This window comes from Cygnus olor, chromosome 9, assembly GCF_009769625.2.
Source record: "Cygnus olor isolate bCygOlo1 chromosome 9, bCygOlo1.pri.v2, whole genome shotgun sequence".
NCBI classification, from domain to species: domain Eukaryota; kingdom Metazoa; phylum Chordata; class Aves; order Anseriformes; family Anatidae; genus Cygnus; species Cygnus olor.
This window is the reverse complement of record NC_049177.1, coordinates 22,410,077-22,425,217: the sequence shown is the minus strand read 5'-3', so window position 1 is coordinate 22,425,217 and position 15,141 is coordinate 22,410,077. Positions and strand designations below refer to the sequence as shown.

The 15,141-nt window shown below is 39.3% G+C and overlaps 1 protein-coding gene across 8 annotated transcripts in view; it reads left to right on the top strand.

Annotated features, from left to right (window-relative positions):
- Positions 1-15,141, top strand: part of LOC121074688 (multiple epidermal growth factor-like domains protein 6) — a 194,819-nt gene that overhangs the window by 102,300 nt on the left and 77,378 nt on the right. For all 8 annotated transcript variants that reach the window (XR_005822483.1, XR_005822486.1, XM_040567077.1 and 5 more), the window contains one exon: positions 4,686-4,808. Coding sequence is in view for 5 of the 8 variants with exons in the window: in XM_040567077.1 (XP_040423011.1) it covers positions 4,686-4,808 (123 nt within the window). In the remaining 3 variants the exon portion in view is untranslated. The remainder of the gene's footprint in view (positions 1-4,685; positions 4,809-15,141) is intronic.

The following is a 15,141-nucleotide window of genomic DNA, read 5'->3' as shown; positions in this document are numbered from 1 at the left end:
GGTTAGCCCCCGCGAGTGGTCACTGAAATGGCAAGTTTGCATGTGGTTGCGTTAAATAAAGTTGTTGCTCATCTGCAACTGATAAATATAGCAACCTTGGGGGGGAAAAAACCACTAAATAATGGGCTGCGGCTATGAGATTCTCTTTGTTGTCTTAAAAATTAATCTTTATAGTAATACAAATTCCTTAAACTTGTTATGCTGGTAAAATCCTTTACCTAAAAATACTGTTGCCTGTAGGCAATGGGTTACCTGGTGTGTCCCATAGATCTAAATTGTTGCCAAAAATAGAAGGTGATTCAGTCCATTGTTGCAGTTCAATTTTGTCCAGTGCTGCATTTATATAAATTTTGCATTTATTTGTAGGAAATTTAAAATCATCTAGACTTTCCTAATATCCTTGTGAAAGATTGTTTTTTCTGTCTTGCTCTGCTATCTGATACTTCCAGACAGGAGCATTCAACAAGAATGGAGAAGGCTACTGGGATCAGTCCTTCTCCATCCAGCATATAGCTCCTAGGCATATTTAATTGCGCAAAGGTGATCCATTTCATGAAAAACAGACGTGCTGTCCTACTCTGAAGATATCAAATATTTGAGGAGGTTTTTGGACAAATGAATACATTTTTACAATACCTTGTGCTGTGAGCAAGGGATGTAGGCAGATGCCTACCATCTACATTTAATTCTAGTGAATTAAAATGCTGTGATTTTTTTCCACACACATCACAGACATCATATACAAAGTTAATATTAAATTAATCTAGATTGTTTTTTTTTCATTTTTTTTCTCTAAGACTTCATATGGCAGCATTGAAAACTCACATAAAGTATGTCCCGTGGATAATGTTTTTGTGTTGCAACATTGGCACTATAAATAAATGTGAAATATTGCAGTAGAAAGCATCACATTTATTTTTCTGAAGCGCCTACAGCATGTCATTACAGATGGATTGATAGTCTTGATAACATTGAACTTTTGTCAGCCCTAACCTGGCAGACTTGTTACATGTCAGAAATTTTCTGTCATTTTTCTTGCTATCCAAAAGGCAAATATATTTGCAACCTTGAATGACATTGAATATGGAAAGCAGAGAGAAATTTATCATTTGACAGAATTGTTTTTGTTGTAGTTGTTGTTTTGTTTTGTTTCTTTACAATGGCAAATCTGTAATCAGACATTAAAATTCTGCCTACTCTGTGTTTTAGGAATATAGAATGGTTTGTAAGAGCTGTATGAACCATGTTTTAACAATGTAAATATAAAACAAATTTGTTATTATTTCACATTCAGATAACTTATTTTTGTGCTTGTTTGAGGCAACTTCTGACCTTTATTATTCAATTGTTAAAAACAAGTTGGCACGATACAAGCAGTGGAGAAGCTCTTGTACAGGAGGTTATACATTGCAGATGCAGGTGCTTAGAGAGCAGATTTTCTTAACACTAAGTTTTGAACTACTATGGTTTGTACCTAATGAGGGTTGTGCCTTCAAATATGTGTGCTGTGTCATAGGGAAAAGGCTATGTCAAAAGCTTATTTTGGTGTCTTACAATACCTATAATTTAGTTTCTGAGTTCTGACGATAAGATTTAAATGACATATTTGTTTTAAAGAGAAGTATGGATGAAAAGTCAGAATTTCTGCATATAATAGAAAGAGCAGTACATTTATGGTGTAAGAAACAGCCAAAAAAAAAAAAAAAAAGCATAGAATAAAAGAAAGTGTTAAGGCAGAGATGAGGAAATCCTGGACACAGCATGAGAGAGAGAGATGGAAGAAGATGACGAGTTTTAGTAGCACCAGTTCTTTTACTGGGGGAAAACATGTGGGTGGGTCACAGCTTTTTATGCTGAACAAGAAGATTCCTGATTGCTAATATAAATATGTTGCAATCAAAAGGAAAAATGTTCTGTACATTAGTATGCAATAGCACCATAGACTTCCGCATGTATTATACCCTTGTGAAATCAAGTGGATAATGATTAGCTTCTCAGCTTGAAAGGTTTTCTTTCAGTGTTTTGGTTGAAAATACAGACATTGGTGTTAATAAATTAGGTTGTATATTATAGACCACAGAACTTAGTCAATATTTTATACTAGGAGGTCATGTAGTATTGCAGATGCTAAATGTGGTCTAGAAAAATAAAGTAGTTCCTCACATCATTTTGTTTAAAAAAATAGAGCAAGAGATTTTATTAGTTTTCAATTCTGCTAGTATAAATAGAAGTTGAAGCTGTGGAGCAGGGTTATTATGCGGCTCATTACTGTTTATTACCACAAGGCATATCAAGATGTGTGCTAGTTAGAGGGAGTAAATCATTTGGAACATGTCTGCTTTGTCGATCTTCTGTACGATGCTCAGCGCTACCATGCCTTCTTCCTGTGCTTTGGGGAACAGGACTAAAATCTGTTGGTTGTCATATGTTCTCTCAGTCTCTTGCTGAGAAGCGAACAGACGAATGTCTTATTTCGGTACGGTTTGCTTTTGCATTTCAGGGTGTGTAAGTGTTTTTCCTCAGAAAAGTTTCTATCTAAATTGTGTTTCCATGAAATCAAGAGAAAAGCCTTGCTGACTTCGTGTGAGTTAAGATTTGCTTTGTTGTGTAGCTCTGATATAACTGATTTTTTTCTTTCTTTTTTTTTTTTTAATTTAACTTGCCAGCACTTGTCAGTGTCACTGGGGACAAAGAAAGTTTTATTGTGTCAGTCACTGCATTGAATGTAGAGCTGCAGAGAAATTAGATGTTTTCAGTGAGTTTGTGCCTCTTCAGATATGCGTTAGTAAATGTTGACATTTCATGATGTGCTTTTCTTTAGCTTGTTAATAATCTGAAACCTCCCCCAAAATTTCTTTGAACTCTGTTTTTTAGACAGGATTGTAAATGAACTAGTAAAATTAAACTCAAGCTGATAAAAGAACTAACGAACCTTGGTAAATCTTAGTCTTTAGCAGCTAAAGATTGAAGTTGATAGGCTCTCGTCTCTCTTGTATATATGTGAAATTCTTTCTTTTTTGAATTTTTTTTACAGCACTTTGTATTTCTCTTGGACAGAGTCTAATTAGAATTTTTTTAAAAAGCTGTAGTTCCCCAGTGATGATGCAGAGTGCCCCTAATATGAAGTAATTGCTTCAATTTGTATAGTCATGATGATGCTTATCTTCTGTTGCTTAATCTTCCTCCTTGCAGCTCTCTTGCTCTCTAACCTGAATGCAATATGTGATCCCTACCAACACTGAAGTCCTCGTGGACATGGCATCTCTCACCTGTGTCTTCATGCCAGGTTTTGAGAACCTGGCGTGTCCCCTTAGCCCTGGCTTGCCCCTTACCAGTGCACTGAGTAGGTCTGCTCTGCCAACAAACCAGTTCAAGGCGTTTGTCACCAAACCAAGAAAAAATGCCCACAACCCATTGCTCTTGTCCAGATTCATTGCTGTCCCTCCCTACCTCTGCAGTGGACGAATTGCGTGTCTACGAGACAACATTCACACTTCAGAGAGAGTGATGTAAGCCAGAAAGTAATGCACAAGTATGCTTTCCAGAATACATGAAATCAATACAGCAAATACCTGCTGGTTTTGCTATATTTACTATCCCACTTGACAAATTTTCTACTTTGGAAATACTTTCATACCATCTGTTGTCTGCGATGCAGCTCAACAGAGCATTACTGGCCCGAAGATTTCTATCACATTTCTTCAGAAATTCTTGTGCAGGATATACGAGTACACAGGTTAAAAAGAAAATGTCTTCAGTATTGATTTTTCTCTGCCATTGACTAGTCATTTACTTGATTATTTATGTAGTTCTTTAATGTTCTTCATTTATAATGTGTAAAGATCTTTATTTTTTTCCCATTCAAAATCATGCAAGTAAGCACCAGCTTGAGAAGGTGAATAGGCAAGGAGTTCAGATATTAAGTGCACACATATCCTGAGGAAAGAAGGACCTTAACTATTTTCCAGTGCTACCGTTTTCTAGAGGTTTTTCATCTCTGCCATGAATGCTGGCAGCAACCTAGCACACAAGTGAAGCGGTGGAAATGGCAGTATAAAGATTGTTGTTGCTCTTCTTGTGAAGTATTGGAACCATAGGCTGGGTTGGGTTGGAAGGGACCTCAAAGCCCACCCAGTTCCAACATCCTTGGGCACTGACAGGGATGGGGCAGCCTCAGCTTCTTGGGGCAGCCTGGGCCAGGGCCTCACCACCCTCTGAGTGAAGAATTTCTTTTTTATATCCATTGTAAATCTCCCCTCTTTTAGTTTAAAGCCATTACCCCTTGTCCTATCCCTATATGCCCTGACAGAATCCCTCCCCAACTTTCCTGCAGCCCCTTCAGGCGTGGGCAGGCCACTGCGAGTTCTCCCCAGAGCCTTTCGTTCTCCAAGCCAAACACCCACAGCTCCCTCAGCCTGCAGCTGAAGCTGGGTGGACTTCGCAGCTTACCTTGCACATAAGTGGAGGAGGAAAAATCCCCCCATTGCATCTATCGGCTGCGTGGTGGGGCACAGTGACGTAGCTGGGAGTCATTTCTGCAGTGGTGGCCTAAAGGGGCCTTAGTCGTATTTCTCAGTAACTTTTTAATTCTGTAACATCAGGATCATACACAGATGTTCTTAAATAAACATGTAATCTAGTCAGTGCCCACTTTTTACTGACTGCCTAATACTTTCCACCCACAGATATAAACGAGTGCACCACAGAGAACGGTGGCTGCCAGGACCAGTGCTGTAATACCATTGGCAGCTACCACTGCAAATGTCCAGCTGGCCAGAAACTGCAGGAAGATGGAAAATCGTGTGGAGGTAATGTTTTGTTCTGTGTCTTACTGCTATTAAGGAATCAGAGAAGACATTGTAAAGGAAAAGGAAGTGTTAGCTTTTAGCTGGAGCCAGCTGAAGAGTGTATATTCAGAGTTGTCAAGAAAGCCGATCTTCTCATGTCTGGATTATGCAGATATAACTCTAAGAACACTTCAAAGGGTTGTTGTTTTTTTTCCTTTTGAAAAATTGTTATCGTTTAACCTGGATTGGTTGTGCCATGTTCTGATTATAGAATTTCCATCATCAGTTTAAAAACCTGAAGAAAGTGTATATGTTTGATAACATTTCATGTCTCTAAAACAAAATGGTTCTTATCAGAAAATACACATACATTTTTGCATTTCAATCACAATTCCACAGCTAGAGATTAACGGAATAAAAAAGGATTTGAAATCACATGCTACATAAACCCATTTGTCTTCTTCCTAAGGGAAATATAAGTCCAGTTAGTGCATTATGGGGTAAAATTTGTTCTTATGCAAAAAATGTTATGCAAAATCTTGACTTTGTGTAAAATTAAAACATCATGTAAATTTATGTTAGAACATTTGGGAAATCTAACCATAGTTCATTAAAGTTGCATTGGTAAACCCAGAGTGGATGTAAGCAAACCCATAGGATCTGCTGATCTACGGTCGCTCCATTTTTAGATGTAAATGTAACTGAGATTAGGAGTAAAGTAGCCAAGAGCAGAGGCCAGAGCAGATCCTTCTCCTTCACGAACTCTCCGCTAATGCAGGTGATGAATGTTTGCTGCTGTATGATCTTCTGGGCACTGGCTGTGTGCCGGGATTGCATCCTCAATTGTATTTCATTGCTACAGGAAGTGTAGGGTAGAAATTTTCTGATTCTCTCAAGATGAAAGGTGTTAGGTATGTTTCCACAAACTGTGTTATCATCTCTTCACAAGAAGCCATCTCCTCTGGCTTTTCCTGTTGCACAAACTGTGTTATCATCTTTTCACAGGAAGCCATCTCCTCTGGCTTTTCCTTTTGCACAGTGTCACACAAATTCCTTTGTTCCAGGATTTCATTTATCATTGTCCTTCAATGTCTCTCTCAAGATTTATTACAAAGCAATGTATTTCTTAGCTGTGATCGTATTCTTTACCTAACTTTGTAATTTATTTGGCTGCACTCCTTTTTCTCCACTAGAAGGTTGTAGAATTATTTTTCAAGGTAAGCTATCATTTGATATTGAGCTTGACAATGTAAATAAGCTTGTGGATACTTATTTTATTTTGATTGAAGTTTTTCATTATGGTCCTCAGTGCTTTCATTTTGGCCTTTTGAGAGCTGGAGCATGAAATACTAGGCATAATTCACAGATTCCTGCTACTTCACCTCAGTCTTCTCTTACCTCTTTTGGTGGCTAGTTGGTGATATGCCAGTGAGCCAGTGCATCGGTCTGTTTGTGAAAGCTTGCTGTTTTCACATCTGTTTAAAAGTTTAAAAAAATATACATTTTTGAAAGCAGGGGTCCTATGCATTGTAATCCTAAATTGTTTAGCATGCGGGGGTACTGTTTCTGTTAAAATTGTTTTGTGTCAGTCAAATTAGTGATCCTTCTATACAATTCTGCTACTCTTAAAATAGGGTTCAAAATCTGTTATTTTGACATTCTTTGAAAAATAGAGCTTAAGATATTTGATTCTTGTACTACGCAGGAGTTAGAGAAGAACATATTGTTAGCCATTTTGAAGCCACTGTTTGAAATCTTCGGACAAAAATGGAAATGTGCAACAAACTGAAACTGCTCAAGTCATAGATCAAGGTGAATGCAGTGCTAACACTAATTACACCTTAACTTTTGTGGTGCCGATAGTGACAAGCAAGTGGCTACAGACTTGCAAGGAAGCACCTTCAGCCAACTTGTAGCCATCAGATTTTGCAATATAAGTGACTCAGTGGTTGACTTTGACAGGAGGGAAATGTGAGCTCCCAAAGAAAGCTGCGTGTGCTGCTCGAAGGTGTTGATCTTTCAGGACGTTGCACTGACTTGGTGCTTTATTGATGCGATGGTTCTGTGTTGCTCAAAGGGCTCGTCTTGAAGATGAGGGCAAAACAGTTTCTCATCACTCGGGTTAGCCAGCATTTTTGGAGGAATAAGGCTTATAGTCGTTCTGGGTAGTTACATTCTTTCTTTCTTTATAGCTTCGTTGTGCTTTATGTTAGCTCTTAGTCTAAACTCCAGTATTAAATAGCCGTGCACTATTGTTCTGCTCCCATTATCTGTCTCACGGTTGGTTTTATTTCACTTGTGACTGAAATGATCAATTGCTGTACAGTGTGTTTTTTTGTTAGCCAAGGTACAAATACGGCATATTGTTATAAAAGCACCGTGGAAGTAGTGCAGATTTTACTCAGTAGGTCATTATTAGTGTGAAGATTGATCTTGTTTTTCAGAAACAAAATAGAGCATCCTTTTGACAAAAAGGAAATATGTTGCCAGGAAATAACTTTTAAAAAAAATACTGTTGTTAGCCATTTGTAGCTCTTTAATGTTGAGGAGGTGAAAATGAAAATTCATGATTCCAACAACATAACGAAGTGTACTGATGATTAGTCAATAATAGCTTTTATGGGGAGCCATTTTAGGAGACCCAAGAGTGTAAGCTGACAATGGAGAGCGAGTAGGAGTTGAGCATCTCTACCTTCTGTGTCATCAAAGGCACCTGCAAGACATAAGGCTACATGAATATGAACAAGACAACAGCATAAAATAGGCTGGATCATCTTAAAAAGGATCTTTTCTAACTGGTTGTGGTCTTTTATGGCAGGATATATCATCCAGGGTTATGTGGTATGTAACATCTTATTTCAGGGACGGTTACTTGTATCAAGAGGCAAGCTGTAGGAAGATGAAGGCACGTGCATCTATAGATGACGCCAGCCAGAGTGGTGAACTGATTAGCCTTTCAAGTCTAATTATCTGTGTGCTGTACTGCAGCTGAAATCTCCGGTGTTCATAGACAGATCTTCAGTTTTCTTATCTGACAGAGAAATAAATTTTGGCAGATAGTCACATAGGCATTACAGATTTTGACATAAAGCTCATGCTTACCTCTCACTCTTCATGTGTCCTGTTAAAATTAATGATGAAAAAGGATTTGGATTTAAATCACTGCACAAATAGTACAATAAATTAATATTTGACATTTATTAGTGTACGGCTGTCAGCCTCATTCTGTGCCCTGTGCATCCATACTGGTGTTCAGCATTTCTAGGGGCATCCTGGTTGATGTCGGTGGGGGAATTTGCTCAGAAAACTTTAACTTGGTCTGAGTAAGGGAGGAGAAGTGTGTGTGTGTGTGTATGCAAATCAACTTCATCTGTGTGCGATAGCTCCTCAATTGTTAGGCAGAAGTTACCCTGACTTCTTATGCGATATTCCGTGATATGTATAGGTTTTCTCATTTTATAACTTATACTAATATGAAACAATTCTACTCAAACATCACAAAAAGCAAAATGCTATTTTCCAAACGTAAAAACTATTTTAAAACTCAGCTTTCAGCACAAGTCCAGATTTGTAAAGCATGCTGAGGCTAGAGCTACAAAAGCATGTTTTCACACATGAATAAGCTACAGAAGTCAAATGAAAAAGGTTGTGACCTTATGTTAACCTGCTTTGGTAAAATGTCATTTCTTATTTATATTATTGTGTTCTCATCTGTCAAGGCAACTGAACGAAGCTGGAGACAAATGAAGTCGTATGGTTAGCTGTTGATGGAACAAAGCTTTTATTTTACTGATTAGAGCAATATTGCAATCAGTGCAGCCCAGTCCCTGGGCATCCCTGGGGGTTCAGTGCAGCCTTAGAGCCTGGGTAGATCCCTGACCTTTGCTGGAGAGGCTCATGGAGCGGCTGCCTTCAGAGATGGTGTGTGACTTTGCAAGGCCACTGCTGTTTACCCAAGTAATAAAATAGTCATTGGTGTCAGTGATTTATCCTGATTTCTTGTCTGATGGGAACTCTCTAAGCACTGCTTCCACAGAAGAGTTAATAGCTTGACTAAAAGGAATACTGAAGGATTTGTCAAAGAAAGTGTTTATTAAGATGACCTCAGCATTTATTTAGTCTGTAAGGCTTGAGGTTTCGGTCATAACTTATTCTTGTCAAACGCTGTGTTTTTGCCAAAGAGAATAAACACAGTAATTCTGCATTTGGACTGGTTTCCTTGCCCATCAAATCAATGCATCAAGTTTCTGCTGCATCCTGTGAAAAAAATGAAGGACATAACACTGTGCACCTCTAGGGAGATGCCAGGAAGCAAGCTCTCCTTCCTCTCTCCTTCCTCTCTCCTTCCTCTCTCCTTCCTCTCTCCTTCCTCTCTCCTTCCTCTCTCCTTCCTCTCTCCTTCCTCTCTCCTTCCTCTCTCCTTCCTCTCTCCTTCCTCTCTCCTTCCTCTCTCCTTCCTCTCTCCTTCCTCTCTCCTTCCTCTCTCCTTCCTCTCTCCTTCCTCTCTCCTTCCTCTCTCCTTCCTCTCTCCTTCCTCTCTCCTTCCTTTCGATAAATTAGTCAATTGGACTGATTCAGAATACTTTTTTAGTATTAAAATTTAGAAATTTCATTGATTCATAAGACTATGACATGCCATGGCACAGATTTAAATATTTTCAGGAATGATTCAATCAAAGGAGAATACGGAAAATAAATGTTATTTTACAAGAAGAAATGTAGACCAGTCCTGATTACACGTGCAGCAAGTACCACTCAGCTTGAACTTATTAGAGTAATCTAGTGAAGGCACTCCTCATTGAGGTAAAGCCACCTGACAATCTTTATCTTTCTCTGTTATAAAACTTTGTCCTGAGATATGGAAATAAGGCTAAATTGTAGTAATTGTATCACAGTTACCTAATTAACTGAAATACCATGCCCATGTTACGTCCACCTCAGAGAAGAATTAGGGACACAGACAGCTCCATCTTGTAACCTTAACAGACCCTGAGTTAACAATCTCAATAATGAAGAAATTTTAATTTATTAGATTTTTACAGTAATTTGAAAAGAAAGACAAAAAGAATAGGCAAAAGAAAAGGAGTTGAGAAAGAGTACAAAACCTAATTTCTGTTATTTCCAGCCCCGTGTTGAAATGCTTAATGGTACCTTGGGACTCCGACATGAGTTCTTAGGGCCGAGTCAGAAAACTCAAAGCATATAAGTTTCAAAGTGTGAACCGGCTTTGAGGCACTCTGTCAGAAGCCAAAGAATAAATATTCTCTTCTCCATCGGTTTGTGCACCCAGAATGCTGGTAGCTGTCTGATCATCTGAAGTAAATTCAAGAAGTAGCAATAGCTATTTTTACATTTGAATATTGTTTATTTATGTTTGCTCCTAATTGTCAAATCAGTATCTTTAGTCACAAATATAAAGCATAATTACGGCTTTTGATTTCAGATCCCAGCTGATAAAAATCGAGGTTTCCCTTATTTCTCTTAAGAAGGGAAAGATATTAATTAAGATTAAGGATCAACTGTGCTTTTTAAACAGTGTAGCATTATGCAGTGAGACTTTTGTGTTTTTCAGGATATTTTAGTTTAGATAGGACTTTGTATAGGACTGCAAAGAAGATCTGGACAGAAACTACCACAAGACATTCATATTTGCAAACTTTATTGGGAATTTAATTTAATTTTTACTCTTGCGGTTTTTTTTTTTTTTTTTTTTTTAAGTATTTGTCTTCTCTGGTTCTTCAGGATGAATGAATGCTGGAGGTCATTTGTCTGTCCTTTCTTACGCAGCCCTGTGCTGCATTAAGAGCCAGCTGGGATCAATAGATGCTGGTAGCTGTTGCACTCTCCTAGGCAAATAGCATCATCTTTCTGCATTTGTCTCTTTGTGACAGTGCTACAGCAAAAAATGTACTCCAAATAAGTAGTAAAAATTACTACAGATTCATAGCAAAAGTAGCATTAATTGTAGGTTATTGGACTTTTAAAATGAATTACCTGAATCCTGATTAATGGCAAGCCCACGGCAGGCAGGAACCTGAGCTGAATTTTGGATTGCTAATTGAGGGCTCACAGCGGCTGCCGGCACACAATGAACGCTGCATGTTGGTTTGGTCGCTCCCCTCTCATTTTGTGCGCCCTTCCAAACCTAATCCACTCAATTACACACCAGGGACACGCGAGCACTTTCCATCTTATTAAAATGTATCATATACTAAACTCAGCAAAATCGCAGTCCTTTCAGCTCTGCCCTGGTTCTTTTCAACCAGGAAAGAATGGGGGATAAACACACTGCTTGGGCAGGTGGGGCAGGTAACAGCAGAGATTTCCAACCTGGTTTTGGAGCAGTAATGTGGTCGTGTTAGCCCAGAAGAGCATCTAATGCTCTGATAGCTGTAATGATTTATTTTTGCATTTTAATTGCACCAGTTCAGATTTTTCCTGATTCATGCTTGGCTATTGCAGAAGTCTCCCTTCTCTTCTCTTATTCACGGAACAGAGAGGCCTGTGAGGGAAATCACATAACTTCTCACATACGGCATCCCTCGGGGTAGAGGAACTAACAGTTATGACAGCTTCCTCCAAAATGAATACAGCCACCGAAGAGTGAGCTCATTTCTCCTGAATACAGGAGCTTATCGATTGGCACCGAGGATGAGCACAGTCATGTTTCAGCCACTTTTTAAGCAGAAGTTGGGATTCAGTCACTTTTAGGCGAACCAGTTGGGCACAAACAGAGTCAAGAGCAAGGATCCTAACCAGAGGCTCCAAACAACAGCAAGAGTGAAGGAACAGTGTTCCTGCATGTACAGCTTTGAGGTCTGGGGCAGATGGGAACCCCTTCTATTTCAAGAAAACAGCGGTGACTATTTTGTGATCCCACTCTCTTTTCCTTGGAGGTTTTCTTGTTTTCCAGATTTTCCTCACTGAACGTTTAATTTAATTGTAGGATTTTAATAAGCCTTTTGCATAACTAGAGTTTAATTTTCAAATTATGTAAGGATTTCACCGAGCTCGGTGTAGTTGCACGTACCTACACATACTCATGCGCGTATCGCATATCGATACGCAATATGTTTCCTGCAGCACATCTGCTGCTGCGTTCCAAGGCGGCACAATTTTCAAAAAGCGTGGGATTATTCATAAACCGCGGCAAGCTGGCACCCCGTTCTGCACGTCAGTTATCAGATGAATTATTGATCACTGATCTGACACGGGCTGAAAGGGAAAAATTGTTTCTAGAAGTCCCAGGCCTCCCAGGTAACGACGAAGGCAGAGTCCCAGCTCAACAGCCTCTGCTGTCTAGGTCCATCTGGCACTTGAAAGCCCCCCGGCACAGTTGCTCGAAGCCGATTCGGGGCTGTGGCCCCAGGGCTTCCAGCTCCCAGCCTTCCTCCGGCTCCAAGAAGCCTCACGTGGGCTCTACCAGCTGGAAGGAAATACCAAGGGGAACCGCAACTTGCTCTTATCTTTGGGAGGGAGCGGGTGCGTGAAGAGCGGGGTGAACGACAGCCGTCCCCTTCGTGCTTCCCCTGCCTGCGACGCCGATTTTTGCAGTTGTGAATTTGTGCAGGGAGTGATCAAACGCACCGGTGTGAAAACTTCTTTGTGCAAACTGACTGATGCATAAAGCTTTATTGACCAGCTTTCGGCAACGGAAATATTTAGGGTTTGGAAATACTGTGGTGTTTACCACGCCAGTCAGGAATTTAATGTGGTTTAATTAATACAGGTAAAGAGCTTTGAATATTTAGATGAAAAGCAGTATATATCTATATGAAAGGACTATTACTGTCCGGACAAGATATAATACTTCGAAATAATATGACAAAAATGATAGACTGCAGTACAAATATGTTTTGAGACATTTCTAGGGCTCTGATTAGTTTATATTAGCTAGTTTCTAACATTTATGACTACCTCTGAAAGGCAGGTTACGGAGAATGTTAACATTCCACTGGGCTGATTGACAATAATTAGTTTATTTTAAAGGAAAGGAAAGAAGCACGGTATTGTTGCAGCTGACTAATGTGAATTAAAAGCTAGGTAATCTTTTCTGCAATTACAGAGATACAATGATTGCCGTTGTCAGAGAAGAAAATACACTCATAATTTCAAGAATCATTGTGTAGGAAGAGCTTTGCAAGCCTGAAATTGAAGCTCTGGTCATGGTCTCCAAAATTACAGTTAGTAATTTTATGCTGAACCAAGGCTTTTGAATACTTAAATTATAGCTTGTTTGTAGCAAGGTATTTACCAGCAAATATAAGCATCTTATAAACAGCACATGAGTCATCTTGGTGTTCATTTTGAGCACATCGAAAATGTAAATTGCTATGGAATTACTCTTGTGTAGAGAGGCAAGGCTTAGAAACCTTCAATTCATTCTTCAAATGGAAATTATAAAAGGAAAAATGTGTGGATTTGCCTTTCAGGGGAGAGCATTGTGCAGGGTAACTATTGCGTTTTCTATAGCTTTGCCTATAGGCTATGTAAACAATGAGGGAGGGCAGGTCGGAGGTAGGAAGAGGTACAGCTCCCGAATGCTGTTTATCTTCCTCTTTAGAAGCATTTAATGCCGTCTTTAATGGGGACAACTAATAGAAATCCCGTTTTTTATTGAAATGCCCATGGATTTTATGAGCCGACTGATATATTCAGGAAAAAAAAACCAAAACTTTAAAGCAATTTGTGATAAAACCTAAAACAAACACGAATCCGTCAGCCTCTCTGTTCAAAGCACTGGCCCGAAGGAAGCGATCTAGACGTGATTGCCTGCAAGGTAGCAACTGCTGGGGAGGCTACAGTTCCTTATTAAAAGATGAGTAGTTTGATCACCATCATATTGGATTACTCAAACTTCAATTACACGAGTACCTGAGGGTTTTAACTGGGTTTAACTGATTTATTAGAAGACCAACTTGAAATATACCTGCTGTTAGCGCGCACCGGATCTTTGGAAGACCCACCTGAATACCTTGTTGACAGACAACATCCCAAAAGGGATTCAATGCCAGTGAAGGAGATCAAAACCAGCTAATAAAAAATGGAGCAATCCAGTGATTAATTTAATGTCATTTTAATCTCAGGAAAAAAAAAATTAAATCTTTTGTGCCTGATGACATCATTCATTGGGATCCAGCTATGGAAGCCTGGCATGGGCAAGTTTGGGATGTGTTAATGCCTTTTCTCATTGGTGAATCTCTGCAGAGTCACAATCAATATATTTTATGTGGAAGCAGAGCAAAAAAAAATCTATGTAACATGCTGTCTTTTGCTTGCTGACAATTTATGTTGCAGAAGATCGGTCTGGAGTTACGATAGCTCCAGTGGGGAATTGACGCTTGTGGAGCATCTTGAGGAGGCATCATACAAACTAATGACTATGGAGCAATTTCAGTGAGCTGAATTTTCAGTAATGGAGTGGAAGGTACTGTGGTCTCATCTAGGCAGTGAGTTATGGTCACCTCGGTGGTCTGTTATTTCCCTCCCCATTTTCCCCATCCCACACTCCAAAGTAGCTCAGATTTATAACGCAAGACCAGCCCTGTCTTCCGAGAGCAGTGGCAGCATTACAAGTGTTTCATGTGTTTAAAAAAAAAAAAAAAAAAAACACAGATCTACCAGCAATTGCTCCACCCAAACCAGTTATTACCACAATTGTCTGATGTTCCAGTCAGTTAGCAAGAAGAGGCTGTCCATGTGATGGCATAAAGCTTTTCAGCAGCCCAAGTAGGACATTTGTCACAAATAGCATTCATGTTTCAGGCAAGCAGAGTGTATGTACTGCAAGCAGGAAACATCAAATTATGATGCTATTTGCATGATTATCTTTTTTTTTCCTTTTTTCTTTTTTTTTTTTTTTTTGCATATTTTACCTCCTGTGTGTGTAGAAGAGACATTCCTCTGTGCCCTACTGTATTAAAGACACTCACTGAGCTCGGCAAGTGGGCATTAATATTGCTGCTAACAACAACAACAAATATTCTCATCGTATCAGTCATTTCTCTCTCTTTTTATTCCATAACTGTTTTTTCAAACTGTCACATCCTGCTGAGAGAAGATGCTGATGGCCCAACATATAAACCTCCATACCACATCTCAGATTTGAATCTGCACAAGGAGTTGGGCTGTATCACGCTGTTGCTTATTAAGTGCATCTCCTCGCAGATATCCTTTCCTCCTTTGCCACCCTCCTGCCTCCCAGCATGGCCTAACTGAATTGTGCTGAGGAATTGTCTTTAAAAATTGATAGAGTCCCATAACAAATTTTCCTTCTGCTCTTATGCCCCACATCAGAAAATCCTGCAGTACATTGCGGTGTACCTGCTGATGCTGGTGATCTCAAAGCCTCTTT